The sequence below is a fragment of the Lepisosteus platostomus genome, chromosome 4, assembly GCF_059453375.1.
Source record: "Lepisosteus platostomus isolate fLepPlt1 chromosome 4, fLepPlt1.hap1, whole genome shotgun sequence".
Classification (NCBI taxonomy): domain Eukaryota; kingdom Metazoa; phylum Chordata; class Actinopteri; order Semionotiformes; family Lepisosteidae; genus Lepisosteus; species Lepisosteus platostomus.
Window position 1 is genome coordinate 61,272,075 of NC_142614.1, and position 16,376 is coordinate 61,288,450.

General features: G+C 39.3%; 1 protein-coding gene across 1 annotated transcript; it reads left to right on the plus strand.

Moving 5' to 3' along the window:
- The first annotated feature begins 3,427 nt into the window (after nt 1-3,427).
- Nucleotides 3,428-13,589, plus strand: psat1 (phosphoserine aminotransferase 1). Its single transcript, XM_088630165.1, has 9 exons — nt 3,428-3,595; nt 4,351-4,411; nt 4,500-4,569; nt 6,372-6,577; nt 7,409-7,581; nt 10,110-10,279; nt 11,344-11,472; nt 11,669-11,806; nt 12,705-13,589. Exons 1-9 carry the CDS (start codon nt 3,539-3,541, stop codon nt 12,805-12,807), a joined length of 1,107 nt encoding a protein of 368 aa, XP_088486291.1. The 5' UTR covers nt 3,428-3,538; the 3' UTR covers nt 12,808-13,589.
- The last annotated feature ends 2,787 nt before the right edge of the window (nt 13,590-16,376 follow it).

Genomic DNA, 16,376 nt, shown 5'->3' on the forward strand with positions numbered 1-16,376 from the left:
ACAATGTAATTCTTACTTACAGAAAGTCTCTCGATTGTAAAACAAGTGTAAAAAACAAAACAAAGTGTAAACAGTGCATCAAGACAATGTACAAACAAACAATAGACAATGTGCAAGTAAACATGTAGACAGTTTGAATGTAAACAATACAGACGTGTAAACAATGACTGGAGATGTGCAATAGATAAGAAATCATAAAGAGGTAGATGGTGATGGTGTAGGTGTGGTCCGAGGGGGATGGCTAAATGTGTTCGCCAGTCTCACTGCTTGTGGATAGAAGCTATTGAAGAATCTAGTGGTAAGTGTCCGTATGCTCTTATATCTCTTGCCTGAGGGCAGTGGGGTGAAGAGCTCATGCCCGGGGTGGTGACCGTCCTCTGTTATGGCCAGAATTCTACCACGGCAGCGGTCCTCATAGAGCTGTTTAATCTCTGTGAGACCGCAGCTGATGATCTTCTGGGCCATATTGACCATTCTCTGCAGTGCCTTTCTTTCTCGCGAAGAGGTGTTGCCATACCACACGGTGATCCCGTTGGTGAGGACACTCTCGATAGTGCAGTGGTAGAAGTTCACCAACACATGTATTGGCATCCCCCGTTGCTTGAGGCACCTCAAGAAATAAAGGCGCTGCACAGCCTTCTTCATGATAGTCGGTGTTCACAGTCCAGGTTAAATCTTTAGAGATGTGAATTCCCAAAAACGTAAAGCTGGTGACTGTTTCCACTTCCGTTCCATCAATACTGAGTGGGCTGTGAGTGTATGGCCTGTGTCTCCGAAAGTCCACTATTAGCTCTTTCGTTTTCTTTATGTTCAAGTCCAGGTTATTGCCATGACACCACCTAAGCAGCTGTACAACTTCATCCCTGTAAGTGGACTCGTCATCATCACTGATCAGTCCTATTATAGTGGTGTCATCGGCAAACTTAATGATGCGGTTGTTGCTGTGTCTTGCTGTGCAGTCGTGAGTAAATAGGGAGTACAACCTTGGACTCAGACAGCAGCCTTGTGGGGTTCCAGTGCTCAGGAGTGGTGTTGATGTTCTATTGCCTATCCGCACCACCTGTGGTCTCTCGATAAGAAAGTCCAGCAGCCAGTTGCAGACAGAGTTGCAGAGACCTAATCCCCTGAGCTTTGTCACCAGTTGACTGGGTATGATGGAATTGAATGCTGAACTGTAGTCCACAAACAGCATTCTCACATACGAGTTCTTAGTGTCCAGGTGTTCCAAGGCTGTATGCAGAGCCAGGGAGACAGCATCATCCACTGATCTGTTGTTCTGGTAGGCGAACTGCAAGGGGTCCAGGGACTCTGTGATGGAGGAGTTGATGTGTGACAACACCAGCTTCTCCAGGCATTTCATCACCACAGATGTTAATGCTACTGGGCGGTAATCATTCAGGCATGTCACTTTTGTCTTTTTGGGGGTTGGAACAATAGTGTTTTTTTTAAAGCAGGTGGGGACCATGGACTGTGACAGGGAGGAGTTAAAGATGTCTGTAAACACTGTGGTCAGCTGGGCTGCACATGTCCTCAGGACGCGAGGTGGTATCGCATCAGGCCCTGCAGCCTTACGGATTTTCACCCTGCTCAGAGTCTTCTGCACGTCCTGCTCTGAGAGTTTCAGAACAAACTCGCCCTGCACACTTGGGGTCTTCTCAGCATTGCCCGTGTTCAGAGCATCAAAGCGGGCATAGAAGTGGTTCAGCTCGGCAGGCAGGGATGGGTTGTTCGTGTCAATCTCCTGGCTGCAGCCCTTGTAGCCTGTGATTGACTGTAATCCCTGCCACAGCCTCCGGGTGTCAGCGCACTGCGTTTCAAGCCGCACTCTGTAGCTCCGTTTGGCGCGTTTTATGGCTTCTTCTAATGCATACCGTGATTTCTTGTACAGCTCTTTGTCCCCCGATTTGAACGCGGTGGATCTATCTTTTATTTTATTGCGAATGTCGTGGTTGAACCTACTGTACCTCATATATCAAATGTTGCAGGAACGAGCCCATTATGTTATATAAAGAATAAAATGTTGTGTCAAGAAACAAAGAACATAGTTGGTCACCAGCTACACAGACAGTCCTACTGTTTAAACAGGAACTGCAACGCTATTTTCATATTTTGGGGTTAGAATCAGCATTGGTGAGTGCATTTCAATCTTCAATAACAGTAAAAGAAAATTCTGGACACTCCACTCAAAGCGCTTTACAGGTAATGGGGACTCCCCTCCACCAATATTCACCACCCACCTGGATGATGTGACAGCAGCCATAGTGCACCATAGTGCTATCAAGCCATCTAGGAAGCCAGTTTCTAGATGGGGATTATTAGGAGGCCATGATTAGGAAAGTTGGGCAGGACATCATGGTAACATCCCTATTCTTTTCAAGAAATAGCCTGGGATTTTTAATTACCACAGTCCGGAGCTCCATTTTACATCTCATCCAAAGGACAGCACCTTTTTACAGTATGGTGTCCCTGTCACTATACTGGAGCATTAGGACTCACACAGACCACAGGGTTAGCACCCCCTATCTGCTTCTCTTCCAGCAGCAACCTTAGTTTTTTCCCCAGGAGGTCTCCCATCCAGGTACCTGACAGGCTCACACCTGCTGAGCACCAGTGGGGTGCTAGTTGTCAGTTGCAGGGTGATATGGCTGCTGGCGTTAGCAATGTATAAAGTAATTTGTAAAAACAATTCACATCACAAAATAGAGTATTTCCAGCTATGAACAGAACCATGTTAAGAATGAGGCAACTTATGGGGACCTGGGCAGGGCCTGTATTCCTATTTTCATTCGGTAAATGATGAATGCAGTTTCCAACAGAGCTCATTAAGTGGGTTCATACTATACCTACCTTGTATGCAGTGCAGCCTTTAGATGCGACAAACAAAAGGTAATTTATAAACATGCCATTATGCACTGGGAAAACTGAATCTGTACGATAAAAGCTTTTCATTAGTAGTCCAAATTAACACGCACTGAATACATTGGACGCAGTGTTACCCCACCATCCCGCAATTCGTATTCAGCGGAGTGATGAGGTCTTTTTCATGTTTTATGTATTTATAACAGAAATGAAAAGAAAGGAATGATCGATGTTGATGCTGGCACGGCACGGTAAAAGCTGAAGATTTTTACAATAGAAGCAAACGTCGAATCTTTTTTTCGGTTTTAAGAGTTACTAAACTGCACGAAAAGGACCGACGTAAACAGCTGTCGTAACAGAATATTCCCACCTGCAAGTGCTTTTTCAGAAGCGTGGCTGCTGGATGGTGCAATCTGGAAACAGACTTGCAAGGGGAGCCTGTGATCACGAGCCGGTCCCGTGAACACTCAGCCAATCTTATCTAACCAGAACCTCGTGGAACCAATAGCTTAATAACAATCAGAGTCACCATGTGAAAGCGTCCAATGAAAACTGTGGAATGGGCATCTGTTAATCGTGCGCTGTTAGAAAGCGGCCCTGCAGAACTCGGGGGCAGCTGTGAGGTGTGCACGGGCATAGGCGACATCTCTAAATCACGACAGAACCAAGCTGTACCATCATGGAAAAGAAGCAAATTGTAAACTTTGGTGCCGGACCTGCCAAAATTCCACCTTCTGTAAGTGTGTTGTCAAAGCTTTGATTATCGTATCGAAAGCAATGCCCATTGAAGGCGGATTTCACATTTTCATCAGACTGCTTGGCACGTTATCAACGTAGTACTTTTACTTTCTCTCATGTGTAACAGACGACATTTGAGGATTGAAGGAAATTAACTTTTTCTCATTCTTCTTTGTGAAAAAAAAAAGGAGAGAATATAGCTAGTCCATTGGTCGGTAATGTAATATACTTGTAACTACAGCTTGTGTGCAAGACGAAATTTATGTTTGATGTTTCTAAATTTAAACCTTACATAATGCATGTGAGTTACTTAAAAATGTGTCCTAAAATTGGTAACAAGTATAATTGCGTCAGATTTGATAAACTCGTTAGTTCTTCGTTGCATTGTTTCTTGTCAGCACTAGAGGGCTCTTTACCCACTTACAGAGGTGTCCTTTCATTTTAAACCCGGGATCTGCACATTAATACAGTTGTGCACTGTGCTGGGAATTACGTGTATTGTGTGAACTTCATCGATTTTGACTTAAAAGGGTAAGATCTACAAGTGTTTCACAATTGTATTTAGCCTGGAATTACCTGATATCCAGAGAAACAATTTGAAAGAATTTAAACAAGCGAAAGAGCTGTACATTCTGTGTTTACAGTATGTTCTGAAGACAGATGCCAGTTTTGTATGCATTTTAGGGATTTATTTCATGTTTCTACCTGAGCAGTCATGGTGGAATCTCTGAATTTTTATCTTGTGATCAACAGGTTCTGTTGGAAGCACAGAAGGAGCTGATAGATTACGGGGGGCTTGGTATCAGTGTTCTTGGTGAGTCTAAATTTGCTGCAGGACCCTCCTTTACCTCCTGACCCCTTCTTTGTGTGATGTCTTTATTTTCTTGTTGTTCGGTTTACAGAGATGAGCCACAGATCCGCTGATTTCACAAAAATCCTGAATACAACAGAAAACCTGTTGCGTGAAATTCTGTAAGTAGACGTTCCTTCAAGTACAATATTAAGTGAAACACACCTCCCTTAAAACAGTTTAAAATATTAAAATTAGTTTTTCAATTTTATGTTTCCTTAATTTTAACTTAAGAAAGGGTAGTTTTTCCAAGTGTGAGGCATATATCTGTTCACCTGTTAAATAAACAAAAATGCCTGATGATTAAATGGTGTGTAAAATACAGAATGTACACTTACTGTAAGTGTAGTTTTCTTGTCTTGGTGAAGGTCTCAGTTTGTTAGAACATTAGGAGACAATGTTGAGTAGCGTCAAAGATAGTGGGGTTGTGTAATTGCACCGTTTTGTTTCACTCGGAACGGCGCTTTCTTACTGTAACTTTTTACAGTAACAAGGAACATCACTTGTCCAGGAGCAGAAAGTACGCAGTGGTGTTCCTTACTGCAGCTTATAGCCCAGTTCCACTGGGGAGTCTCCAGCTTGCTCTTCCATTCGCCAGCTTCTCATGCCGGGGAAATGGGACTCCCTGAGACACAGGAACTCTTCCTCGCGGACGCCTTCCGCAAGAAAAGCAGCCCCTATCTGAAACGGAGAGCACAGTGTAGGGAAAACTAGACCGGGTTGTTTGGAGAGCGATACAGTGCAACAAACTGGTATCGTGTATACAGCTGTCAGTGTCGGGATTCAATCCCAGTTGCTCACTCTGAGCACACACAGCGTCACTCCGTCACAAGGTCCTCTATCACAGCAGAGTTTTACACTAACTAGTGTTTAGAAGGTGGCGGTGGGGGGGGTTAATTGTTTAGCTCCATGTGTGATCCTGGCTACTTCACCTTTCAGTGGTCTTGAATTCTGCTCTTTCAGCATAGCAGTTCCTTGAATGTCTGATTAAAAACAATATGTTTCTATAAGTTGTAACGGAAACTTCACAGATGTCCCCCCCCCCCCCCCCAGTAAAACTGATACTGGGTGCAAGAGCTGTTTGTTTTCAGTGGATGTGGGTAGGACTTATCTCAGGTTGATTTAATCGTAATAAAGAATGCAGGGGATTTTAGCTTTCTTAGCTCTGTGTGGTTTTAAAGAAAATGATGGTGGTCTGTAAATGTTAATATAATAGTGAAATTAATGATTTCTATAATTTTCTGTAAACACATTTCCTTACTATTGGAAGATCATGCTATCGTATAAACTTTTTATTGTCAATTTCAAGAAACTTTCTAACAGTGTGGTAGCCTGCTTAGCTTGAGGGCGGGACCAGAAGAGATCGGGATCAATAAAGTCTTATCTCTACCAAATGGAGGTGTTACAGCAGCCCAGCCCAAGACAAGCAAAAATAGACATGAGTATAGACTAAAAATTAAAATAAAATAAAATAGGTGTGTGCAAAATATGGTCATAGTCACTTGAAAAACAATAAAATATATGCAAAATGTGCATAGGTATATACAGATTGAAAGTACCACAGTATAAACAGCATATTAATGCAGTGTCCAAAAAGTACAATAGTGCAACATGCTGGCAGTATATGAGCAGATGAAGGGTTAACGGGACACGATTTGAGTCAGTGTTACACAATTCTCTGGAAAAGGACCATAGTTGTCCAAGCCTTGGGAAGCTTTTTATTAGTGCTCATTAGAAGTAAATGGGAGTACTCAAACTTGTTTTGTAAGGTTACAAAGATGCTGGCCAAAGGCCTAATTCCTCATCCAAATAATGGTGAAATAATCAATTTTACATGGCAGTGTTTGAACATTAAATTATGAGGTGTTTACTATTTTTCCCCAAGTAGTTTTAAATTTTCTGTGTCATTTTTTTTCCCCCACAGTGACGTTCCTGAGAATTACAAAGTGATCTTCCTTCAGGGCGGGGGCTGTGGTCAGTTCAGCGCTGTGCCCCTGAATCTGATTGGGCTGAAGGAGGACAGGTGTGCCGACTACATAGTCACAGGCAGCTGGTCTGCTAAGGCAGCAAAGGAGGCGGAGAAATATGGAAAAGTTAACATTGTCCACCCCAAACTGGAGAGCTACACAAGTATGTTCATTTGAAGAAATGTCCTAAAAATACATTCCTCATTTATTTATGCTCTCAGGAATTAAGAAACGCAACCCCAAAGTGTTCCCATTTCACAGTCCATCGCTGTTGAAGGATAGATGTGTAGCATTAGGATTAAAATGAGATGAAATACTTGCAGCAAATATCTTTTCACTAATACAGTGGAAAAAGGTGACAAGTTCCATTTAAATTTTACACATCAAAAATAAAGCGAAAATGATCAAATTCAGCATTAGAGAAAATGTTTCCTTACTGTTTCTATCGGAAAGTTTGATTTTATTGAGATAACAGACACAGTGCCAAAATCTGACACTTCTGCACATACATTAGCCTCTATGGGGAGTGATGGTATGAATAAAAATATAAATCTATAACATTCTCATCAATTTATACTTCAGATCTATTACAGCCAAAATATTCTGCTTTTGCGCTCTATCTGAATCATGACATTTTTTTTAAACTGATTTTTTTGAGCACCAGGGAAAATTTGGGAAAATGTTTTTTGTTGTTATCCTCCGATTCTGATGCAAAAAATGAGGATTTTTCATACTTTTACACTCCTGAAAACAGCTGATTGGTGATATACCTGTACAGTACTGGCCTCCTGCTGACAGGGTGCTGATAATCTGGAAATGGTCTTTCCTGACAAACTGTGGGGAAGTGTCATGTATTTCATTTCAAATTAAAAAGTATGGACTGATTCTGAGTGTTTCATGATGATGGTTAAAAAAAGACCCAATGCTATTATCTAATATGTTCATTTTATCAATATACAGTATTGCATTAAAAAAAAATTACTTTTCCCCACAGAGGTTCCAGACCCTGGCAGCTGGAACTTGAACCCTTCTGCCTCTTATGTGTACTACTGCTGCAACGAGACCGTCCATGGTGTGGAGTTCCGATCTGTCCCCGAGACAAAGGGCGTTCCCCTTGTGTGTGACATGTCATCCAATTTCTTATCCAAGCCTGTGGACGTATCAAAGGTATTGTCATTGCCCATCTTGAATCGGTATCATTTTTTACTGCTGCTTCATGTAGATAGTGGAAACTTTCTGGACATCTAATATTTCACACATTGATATTATTTTAGGGGTCAGCAAGGTAGCGCGGTGATTAGCAGTCAAGGTTCAACATGGCAGGTTTTGTTTTTATATGTTTGACCAGTAGTTTGTTGGAGTTCAGCCTGTATTCGCCACTATAACAATGTACTGTATCATCCTCTTAATGTTGAATATTATTAACAAAGGTAGAGGTAAATGTAATAGATTACAAGCAGCCTGAGCTAGAGTTTCTAAAGACAAAGTGAACAACAAAGTTTAAAGTGCATATACCTGACAAGTCATTCTTGATATACCATAATGGGAAGATCACTTGTTTCCTGTTAATACAGTTCCTTTGCTGAAGGGATGGTCTATAATTGCTTTACCATATCGATGAAACCTGAGGCCAAGCCCATATAATCCACAACTGACCAGAGGTGTTTCTACTGGAGCTGATCAAATGCCTTTCCCTGCCTGTAATGAAAGAGCAGTCAGTTGAAATGTTATCAGGGGCTGGGTACTTTTTAATAAAGCCTGTATCATCATGGTGAATTAATATATTACAGAGACCTCCAGCTTTCATAGTTCTACCTTAGCATATATCTTGCTGATTTTCTAGGACACCAAGACAGGTTGATAAGTCACAGAAAGTATGGGATCTTTATCCTTTATTAATCAGCAGACTATTATGGTGATAACATCCCTACAATAAGGACCTCCTTCGAGGGCCACATGTATCATGTCAAGGAAAGGGGTTTCTTATTGGGGCCAAAATGTCAGATAAGATTCAAGAGGGATGCCATCAATACCAGGAGATTTACCCTTTGTCATGTTTTAAAACCGCCTCATCAACTAATTCAGCTCAGACACGGATATAGACACGAGGGACACTAAATAGCCTATAATGATAAATCCATTTCCAACTATACGTAAATCTCTTAAGATGCTGATGCTGCATTCCAGAAAAGCAAAGCACTCGGAGAGATCATTAAAACCTCATCCTAATAGCAATGTGTTCCTGAAATCATGATTTACCTGCGCTTGATATAGGAGCATGTTAGTGAGCTCATAGCTGTAAAATGGATACACATGATGCAGTACCTTAGTTATTTTATGAAAATAAAGAACTGCAACCAATATCAACTGGATGCACATCAGCCCCCCCTTGTCTTATAATCTACATTGTAGCATTAATATTGACACTTGGAAAGATGACATAAAATATTTTAACTTGTTTTGGAGACCACATTAGTGCATGGCTGTCCTTTATACATCCGGTCTTTAGGACATTAGGACAAACATTCAAGCTTTTATGTTTTTCATTTGGCATTGAGAGAAGTTTGTAACATAAGTGATATTCTTAAATATTCTGAAATTATCTTTTCAAGTAATGATAATGGAATTTGTGTTCTCAAAGAAATTATTGTATTCCATTAAAGTGGTCTTTGAAAATTTTTAGAACCTGTACTTTGATCTTCCTGCCTCATTCACTGTATAGTCTTTGTGCTTTCCTCCGATGTCACCAGAAAAAAGTGTAGTGAAACTCTGCCCTAGCCCTTACTGCAGAGCTTGATGACCCAGCAAGGCCAAACAGTACTGTATATTTTATATTATGTTGAATCTCATGAGCCCACCTCTCTTGTGTAGTACAAACATTATCTTTGTCTTTAAAGTTTAAACCATTACTGTTAAGTAAAAGTGCAATTTTCACATATCGGTTAAATGTTTAAACATTTGACCTATTCCATCGGTAATCGCCTGTGGCAGTGCTGTCTCTGCAGGACAAAAGCGTTTCTAGTGAGATCATTGCTGTAGAAAACTCTCTTTGTCTGTTCCAAAGAGATGGGAGAAACCTCTTAAACTTGCCCTGAATGGACTGGCTGTTTGAGCTATGGAGTAGCCACCTGTGCACCTGAGCTGCCATTGCCTCCGTGTGGGACGTCAGCACTGCCATCGCCATTTTCACAAGCTTGTGTTTGCTGAGCCTCAAGCTGCTGAAGCAGAACAGGCCTGTTTGCCGATTTATGAGAGTCCAGTTTATTCGTATTTGGGGAGAGGTCCAGACTTTTCAGAGCCACCGCCAACTTAGGCAGCATCCCAAAATAAATAAAAAAAATAACTTACTGGACACAACAGAAACAAGAAGACAGGAGGGGAGACGGGAGCTTAAGGCTTAGCTTTCCATTGCACATCTGCACATCTCCTGCAGACATTGATTCTTAAGAATCACCAAAAGAATTTATTAGCAAGCAGTCATTAAATTGAAAGAACTATGTCGCTGATCACCGATCACTGAAAACCAAAACTTTTTTTCTCTTTATCCTCTCTCTCATACAAATAAAAGAAAACGCACAAACTTCCACAACATGACAATTTTCTCTTTTTTTTGTGAACTAAACAGTTCTATACACGTATAATACCGGTTTGGCTCCGTTACTAATTTTTATTTATTTATTTTTGTTCTCCTGCAGTTTGGCCTGATCTTTGCTGGTGCCCAGAAGAATGTGGGCTGTGCTGGGGTTACAGTGGTGATTGTCCGGGATGACCTTCTAGGAAAGGCGCTGAAAGAGTGTCCCGTCATTCTTGACTACCAAGTGCAGGCGGGGAATAACTCCGTGTACAACACTCCGCCGTGCTTTAGGTAATAAGAATTGATCGTACCTCAGCATTAGACTTTCAAAGAGATGTAATAACAGTAAAACAATCTTTGTTCCACCTTACAACAGTGTTGGTGTTTCCACTTCACCAGTAGCAACTGCCATTACCTGTCCCACTCTACCATGTCGTTTCTGTTACGTCAAGGCACTTTGTAGGGCTTTTTAGTGTTATAAACTGCTGTCGCTTTTTTCCCTAAAAATGTTTGTTCGTTTTAAATACAACTGTGGTGCATGACTTCAGTCCTGCAGGGCTGCAGGTTTTCATTCCACATCTGCTTTCAGCAGCCTAATTCAGCTAATCATTTGCTTCAGTGGACCAATTAAACACTTTTCGAAGGTCTGCAGCTGTTGACAAATTAAAGAGATCTAAAATACCTGGTGAACTCTAGCCCTCAAGGACTGGAACTGTGTACCTGTGTGTGAAACTGTAATTTACTGTCTTGAAGTATGTCTTGTGGTTTTCATCACTAATGAGACTTTTTGAGTGTTATATTTTTAGAAATATGGCAAATAGTATGCTTTTAGCTTGGTTTAAAATTGTTGTTTGGCTATACTTTTCTAAAAACTCCTTATTTTTTATCCGTTATTGCAGACCCAAACTGCAATACTGCAGTAACCTCACACTACTATTTAAAAACTAAAACAGTATTAAAAGCTACCAGCCCCAGTATACAGTTCTGTATAAGAGCCTGATGAACCAAACTAACAACTCAGCTAGAATGAAAACCAGAAGACATACTGTAGGGTTACTCCAGGATTTGGATTGGGGAAACTTTGAAAAAGAATATATTAAACTAAGTATTGCTAATGGGGGGGGGGGGGACATTTAAGAGCTAAAACCTTTTTACAAATTAATAGATGAGTTAATGTTGTACAATGAAAAAATAATTACTGAGGTGTCTCATCAGTTCATGATTTGTAAGTAAGACTCTGGTGCTCTAATCATTATATTGCTGTTAGATTGAGCTCTTCGTGTTCGTAGCCATTTCTGTTGAATAATGTCACTGTTAAAACACTGGTGAAATGCCTTCTTTTTTGTTTACTGTAGTATCTACATTATGGGACTGGTTCTAGAATGGATAAAGAACAATGGAAGTACTACAGCCATGGAGAAATTGAGCAAGGAAAAATCAGAAATGATCTATGACATCATTGATCAATCCAATGGATTCTATTTGTAAGTATTTTAGTAATTGTATGAGCTGTGCTAATATAAATCACACTGCCCTTAACAATGTGCACCACAACACCCTTATTTTTAAAATTGGGTTTGCAGCCATTGCCCGGTTTATGTGCTTGGAAAACCTTATTTTGATGTCCTCTGCTAGCTGAGTCTAAATCTAAAAAACAGTTTCTCTATTTCCAATGTAAAGCTGTCCTGTTGAAGTGGCAAGCAGAAGCCGAATGAATGTCACATTCCGTGTGGGGATAAAGGATGGAAATGAAGCTCTTGAAAAGAAGTTTGTGGATGAAGCTTCCAGGCTTGGTATGATTTCACTTAAAGGTCACAGGTACGTATTGTTAATACAATATTAATTACATTTAATGCAATCCATTATATTCTTATTCTTTCCAATAAGAGTTAGTTATTTCCCTTATTTAATTGTAAATCATAACCACAGTGAAATTTTGGAAATCTGGTGAGATACTTGAGATGATTTTAATTTGAGAACTAAATATTTAAGAAACCTTGTGAATTCACTTTGTATTTGTAATTAAACTGTTCTAAAGAGACTGTATTCCACTCTTACACATCTTGATGTTTTATGTAGCCTAGCATGAAACATACTTCATTCACTTAAATAAAATGGTATTACAGTATGTCATAGAAAGCAATTTGCTGAAAAAGCTGACTTTTTTTTAGTCCTGGAATATTTGATATGTAGTCGGTAAATATTTGATTTTTAAGTTATGATATGAAGTTACGGATCTTTATTTAGACTTGACACAGATGACAAGGAATAAATTCTCCAGTGACCCAACTTACAGTAATTTAAACAAGGAACCTGTGAGAGAGAATTTAAAATTAATGCTTCTTCAGTTCCTGACATTTGCTGTTTATCAGGCCATTCTTGGATTAGTTTCAGTCAACTACTGTTGAAGGATCACTGTTCTCTTTGATCACTCTGAACAAAACATTTCTGAGTTAGGTACACAAGTAACTAACATGACCCTAAGGATGTCTCTTGCAGTATTGGAGAAGCTCATGACTTTAAAAGCTGGGGTCCTATAAAACATTGCTTGCAGATTTTACTTGAACCCATAGACAGACCTCGGCACGCACTGATGTTGCATTTCTTTTTCATATTTTTGATTAATGATTATATTTGAGGTGGAGAGCCAAGCTCATGTCTGCAAATTTAATTATAAATGAATAAGGAAATAATTATTGTATTCTTTGTGTTCCAGGTCTGTTGGAGGAATCCGAGCCTCTCTCTATAATGCTATCACAGTAGATGAAACAAAAATGCTGGCGAACTTCATGAAAGAGTTTATGAAAACACACCATTAGAAGATGGTGTGATTAGCTGCTCATGCAAAAGTACTTGTTGATTAGTTAGTTATGTACTGTGCAGACCTTCATATTTAAGACATAGTTTAATATTAATAGAGAAGATCTAACTTCCATTTGAGATTGATTTGGAGCATAAAGAAAGCAGGCATCAAATACTGATGCTTAATACTTGTATTGCAGGTATTGACATAAACCCTGCAGAATTTTGCATTAAAAGTACCTTAGTAACCTAACTGTTGTTACTTACATTCCAGTTTGTTTACAGAAATTTCTAATATAGTTGTTGTTCTGAGTTAACAGACATTTGGCTTACTACCCCTATGGTGCTTATATTGTTACATGAAAGTTTTCCTGTACTTTAAACAAATACTGTATAATGTAAATAGAAAAACTTTTTGTCAGACAAAAGGGTCAGTCTTACCATCAGTGCATGAGACTAAAAATAGTTAAATGTAAATCAGTGTTTTTACTGTTTTTAATATTTAAAAACACTATAATCTTGGAAATACGTTTGTTTTAACTTTTCAAATGACATTTTTGTGTTTGTTATTGATTCAGATAAGGTTAAAAACTAATTTAACCAAAACTTTGATCACAAAATATACTTAAAATATTAAGTCTTGTTGAGACATGTTTTCATTGCAAAAAGAGCACTTTCAATCAGACTAAAAAGTTAGTAAGATTTTAAGTTGTTGAATGTGGACCTTACATAAAGAAACAACTGACAAATCTTTCTTAATTTAGAACTTGTTACAATTAAAAATATTTGTGAGTACATAGCTCTGAGTTTATTCATTTTCTTTGTGTTTCTGATTATCTACATGTAACTGTTTTGAGTAATAGGTAAATTATCTCTGTTATACAATTCTAATCACCCTTTGATACTTCAATGTTGTTGTGATATGGAGTTCCTCGCTTAAAAATATTTCCTCCCAGTTAAATTGAAGAGCTTTTCATCTTATTGGTTTTCTAACCTACCACACTACTCATGCTCCCATGCTGACCTGGGACTTCACAGAAGAATTTGACTTAATGTGAAAACAGCACTTTTCATACTGTAAGTAAAGAAGCACTGAAATGCTGAGGGTGAAGACAAACGTGAGGGAAGTCATGACATTCCTGCTGTACATCACAGTCAGGCAGGTGCTCGGTCAGCCACAGAAGCCTTTGTTGACTTCATGAATCCATGTACTTTACCACACCTTGTAGCACAGCACTTAATCTAGGAGCTACTGTACCCCTGTGAACTCTTGAGAACAGACAGCGAGTGGGACAGTCTCATGGTGTATTACAGTTTCCAATATGTTGGGGTGTCTTTGCACTCCTAGGAAATGATTTCATAATTCGCTGTGTTACTTGAAAGATGCAATTTTGTAATGTATTGCACCCATTTATTTATTCCTCCACCTTCATCCATTCTTTTAATATGCTATTCTGGATGTTCTTAATGTGTTTTTACTTTTCTATATTTTTCCACATTCTGTCAGCCACAGTTCCTTGCAGGGTATTTTTCCTCTTGTTTGTTGTTAGGACTTTTACAATGACATTGTTGGATTTAGTTGAATTGAACTAACTCTCGTTTTTACTGTCTTCTGTGCTCTGCCTCCGTCTTCCTCTCTCACTGTCAAAAGGAGTGTCAGAAAAGAGAGTGGAAAGTCTCTACAAGAACCACAGTGGCTCATTGGACCAAAAGTCATCCTGCTTTCTGAAGCTTTATATGGACTAGAGAAAATTTCATTCCGCCTCTGGATGGGACACTGATCCATCATATGGATTAATCCCAAACAGAGCTGCACTCGTACAGCTGGGTTGGCTGGAAACTTGCATAAGGGGGAGGGGCAACTGTGAAAATAGCACAAAACAGTGACATAATTTCTCTCTAGGCTAGGGTCCAAAACAGTGGGTACTGCAAAAGATTGGCTGTTCAAAGTTCTCCTCACCAGCATTATTAAGAAACCAGAAATTCTTAACAGTGCAGATACGGAGTCCTGCTTGTTGGTTCTAAATAGGATATCATTCAAAATTCACATGACTTTTGATCATGGTGGGAATGTCATTCCCATCATTTACATCTGCTTTCTACATTGCATGAATTCAACTAATTCTGCTACTCTGTTGTACCAGGTAACCAGCTTCTCTTTGCATGAATGCATTTTTTGTTTGTTGTGAACCGAGCTTTTAGCTACTAAACATAATACAAGTAAAATGGTTTGATCTCTTCTCTTAAGTATACTTTACATTTCTCTAATGTGTTTACTTGTTTACGGCATGCCTTGCAACTATTCAGACCCTTGCAGAGCTTTCAAACTAGAAGCTGGTTTGTAATTATGACACTTTTCAAGTAACATTTGTGATATATGAAACCTACTCCTCAGCAAAAAAAAAAGATATCAAAGAAGAACTGAAAAGCTTCAAGACAAGGAAAGGTGAAGACATCCTGTAGCCACTATAAGATACTGAAAATGTGGCAGGAGGTTTTTTAGTCACTCAACCGTAGACCAAAAGGTTTTGGTCTAATTGCAAAACATCTGATTAAAGCCCAACACATTGCAGTTAGCAGCATAAATGCTTTTAAGCACAGTGTAAGCAGCATTGTGTTATGGGGCTGTTTCTCATCATCAGGGGCTGGCAGGTTTCTCAAGATGCAGGGGAAAGTAGGTGGAGCAGAGTACAGGCAACTCTTAGAGGCAACTCTGATGGAGAGTGCTGAGGATCTAACACTGGGTTGCAAATGTGCCTTCCAGCAGGCCAGTGAGTGACCCAAAGCTCTGGCACTGATGTGACCTAATAAGAGAATGTCCTCAAGTGGCCCAGTCAAAATCCTGACTTGAATCCTATTGGGAACCTGAATAAAACTTGGAACTGCTGTTCATAAACAGCCCCCAAGCGATTTCAGAGAGCCTGATGAAATCTGCCAAGACAAATGTGCATGAAGTGCACCAAGCTGGTGTGCAAAGTTAGGAGTGACTTGTGCAGAAAGCTTGCAGCTGTAGTTGTTGGAAAAGGCTCTTTCACCGAATATTGAGTTCACAGATCTGTTCATTATTGTTATCCTGACATTACAGGTATTAATTAGAAAAAGCAAACTACATTAAGACTTAAAATGTGACACGTGTATGATATCCAACTGTTAGAGTATAATTTACCAATACATAATGAATCTGCAGGTTTCCCTTTTTTTCTGTATTAAAGAATTAAAGAAGATCGTACCATAGTATTTCAAGTTCTGGCGAATTGAAGTGATGTTCTGGGATAAGCTTCCATTATTTTTGGTCTTTACAGTCTCTGAACACAAGGTGGTGCTAAAAGACTTAACAACCAGCTAAACTTAAAATTATTTGAATAGATTTGGAAAACCAATAAAAAAAAGACACCTCAGCCCCAACACAAAAACGAAGCATATCAAAATCCTAAAAATTCATTATATAAACATATTTATAAAGGTATGTATTATTACAGAATCTTTATACTATAAATATGATTCACTATATATATATTCAGTTTGGCTAATTAAGAAAAATAAAATCTCAGTTCCTACGCATCATAAAATTATATAAGATTCTTTG

Excerpts from the sequence above, each read along its gene's own strand:
- psat1 (XM_088630165.1), top strand. The coding sequence starts at position 3,539 with ATGGAAAAGAAGCAAATTGTAAACTTTGGTGCCGGACCTGCCAAAATT. Across the intron at positions 4,570-6,371 it reads AACCTGTTGCGTGAAATTCT|TGACGTTCCTGAGAATTACA; the intron begins GTAAGTAGACGT and ends TTTCCCCCACAG. Across the intron at positions 6,578-7,408 it reads CAAACTGGAGAGCTACACAA|AGGTTCCAGACCCTGGCAGC; the intron begins GTATGTTCATTT and ends TTTTCCCCACAG.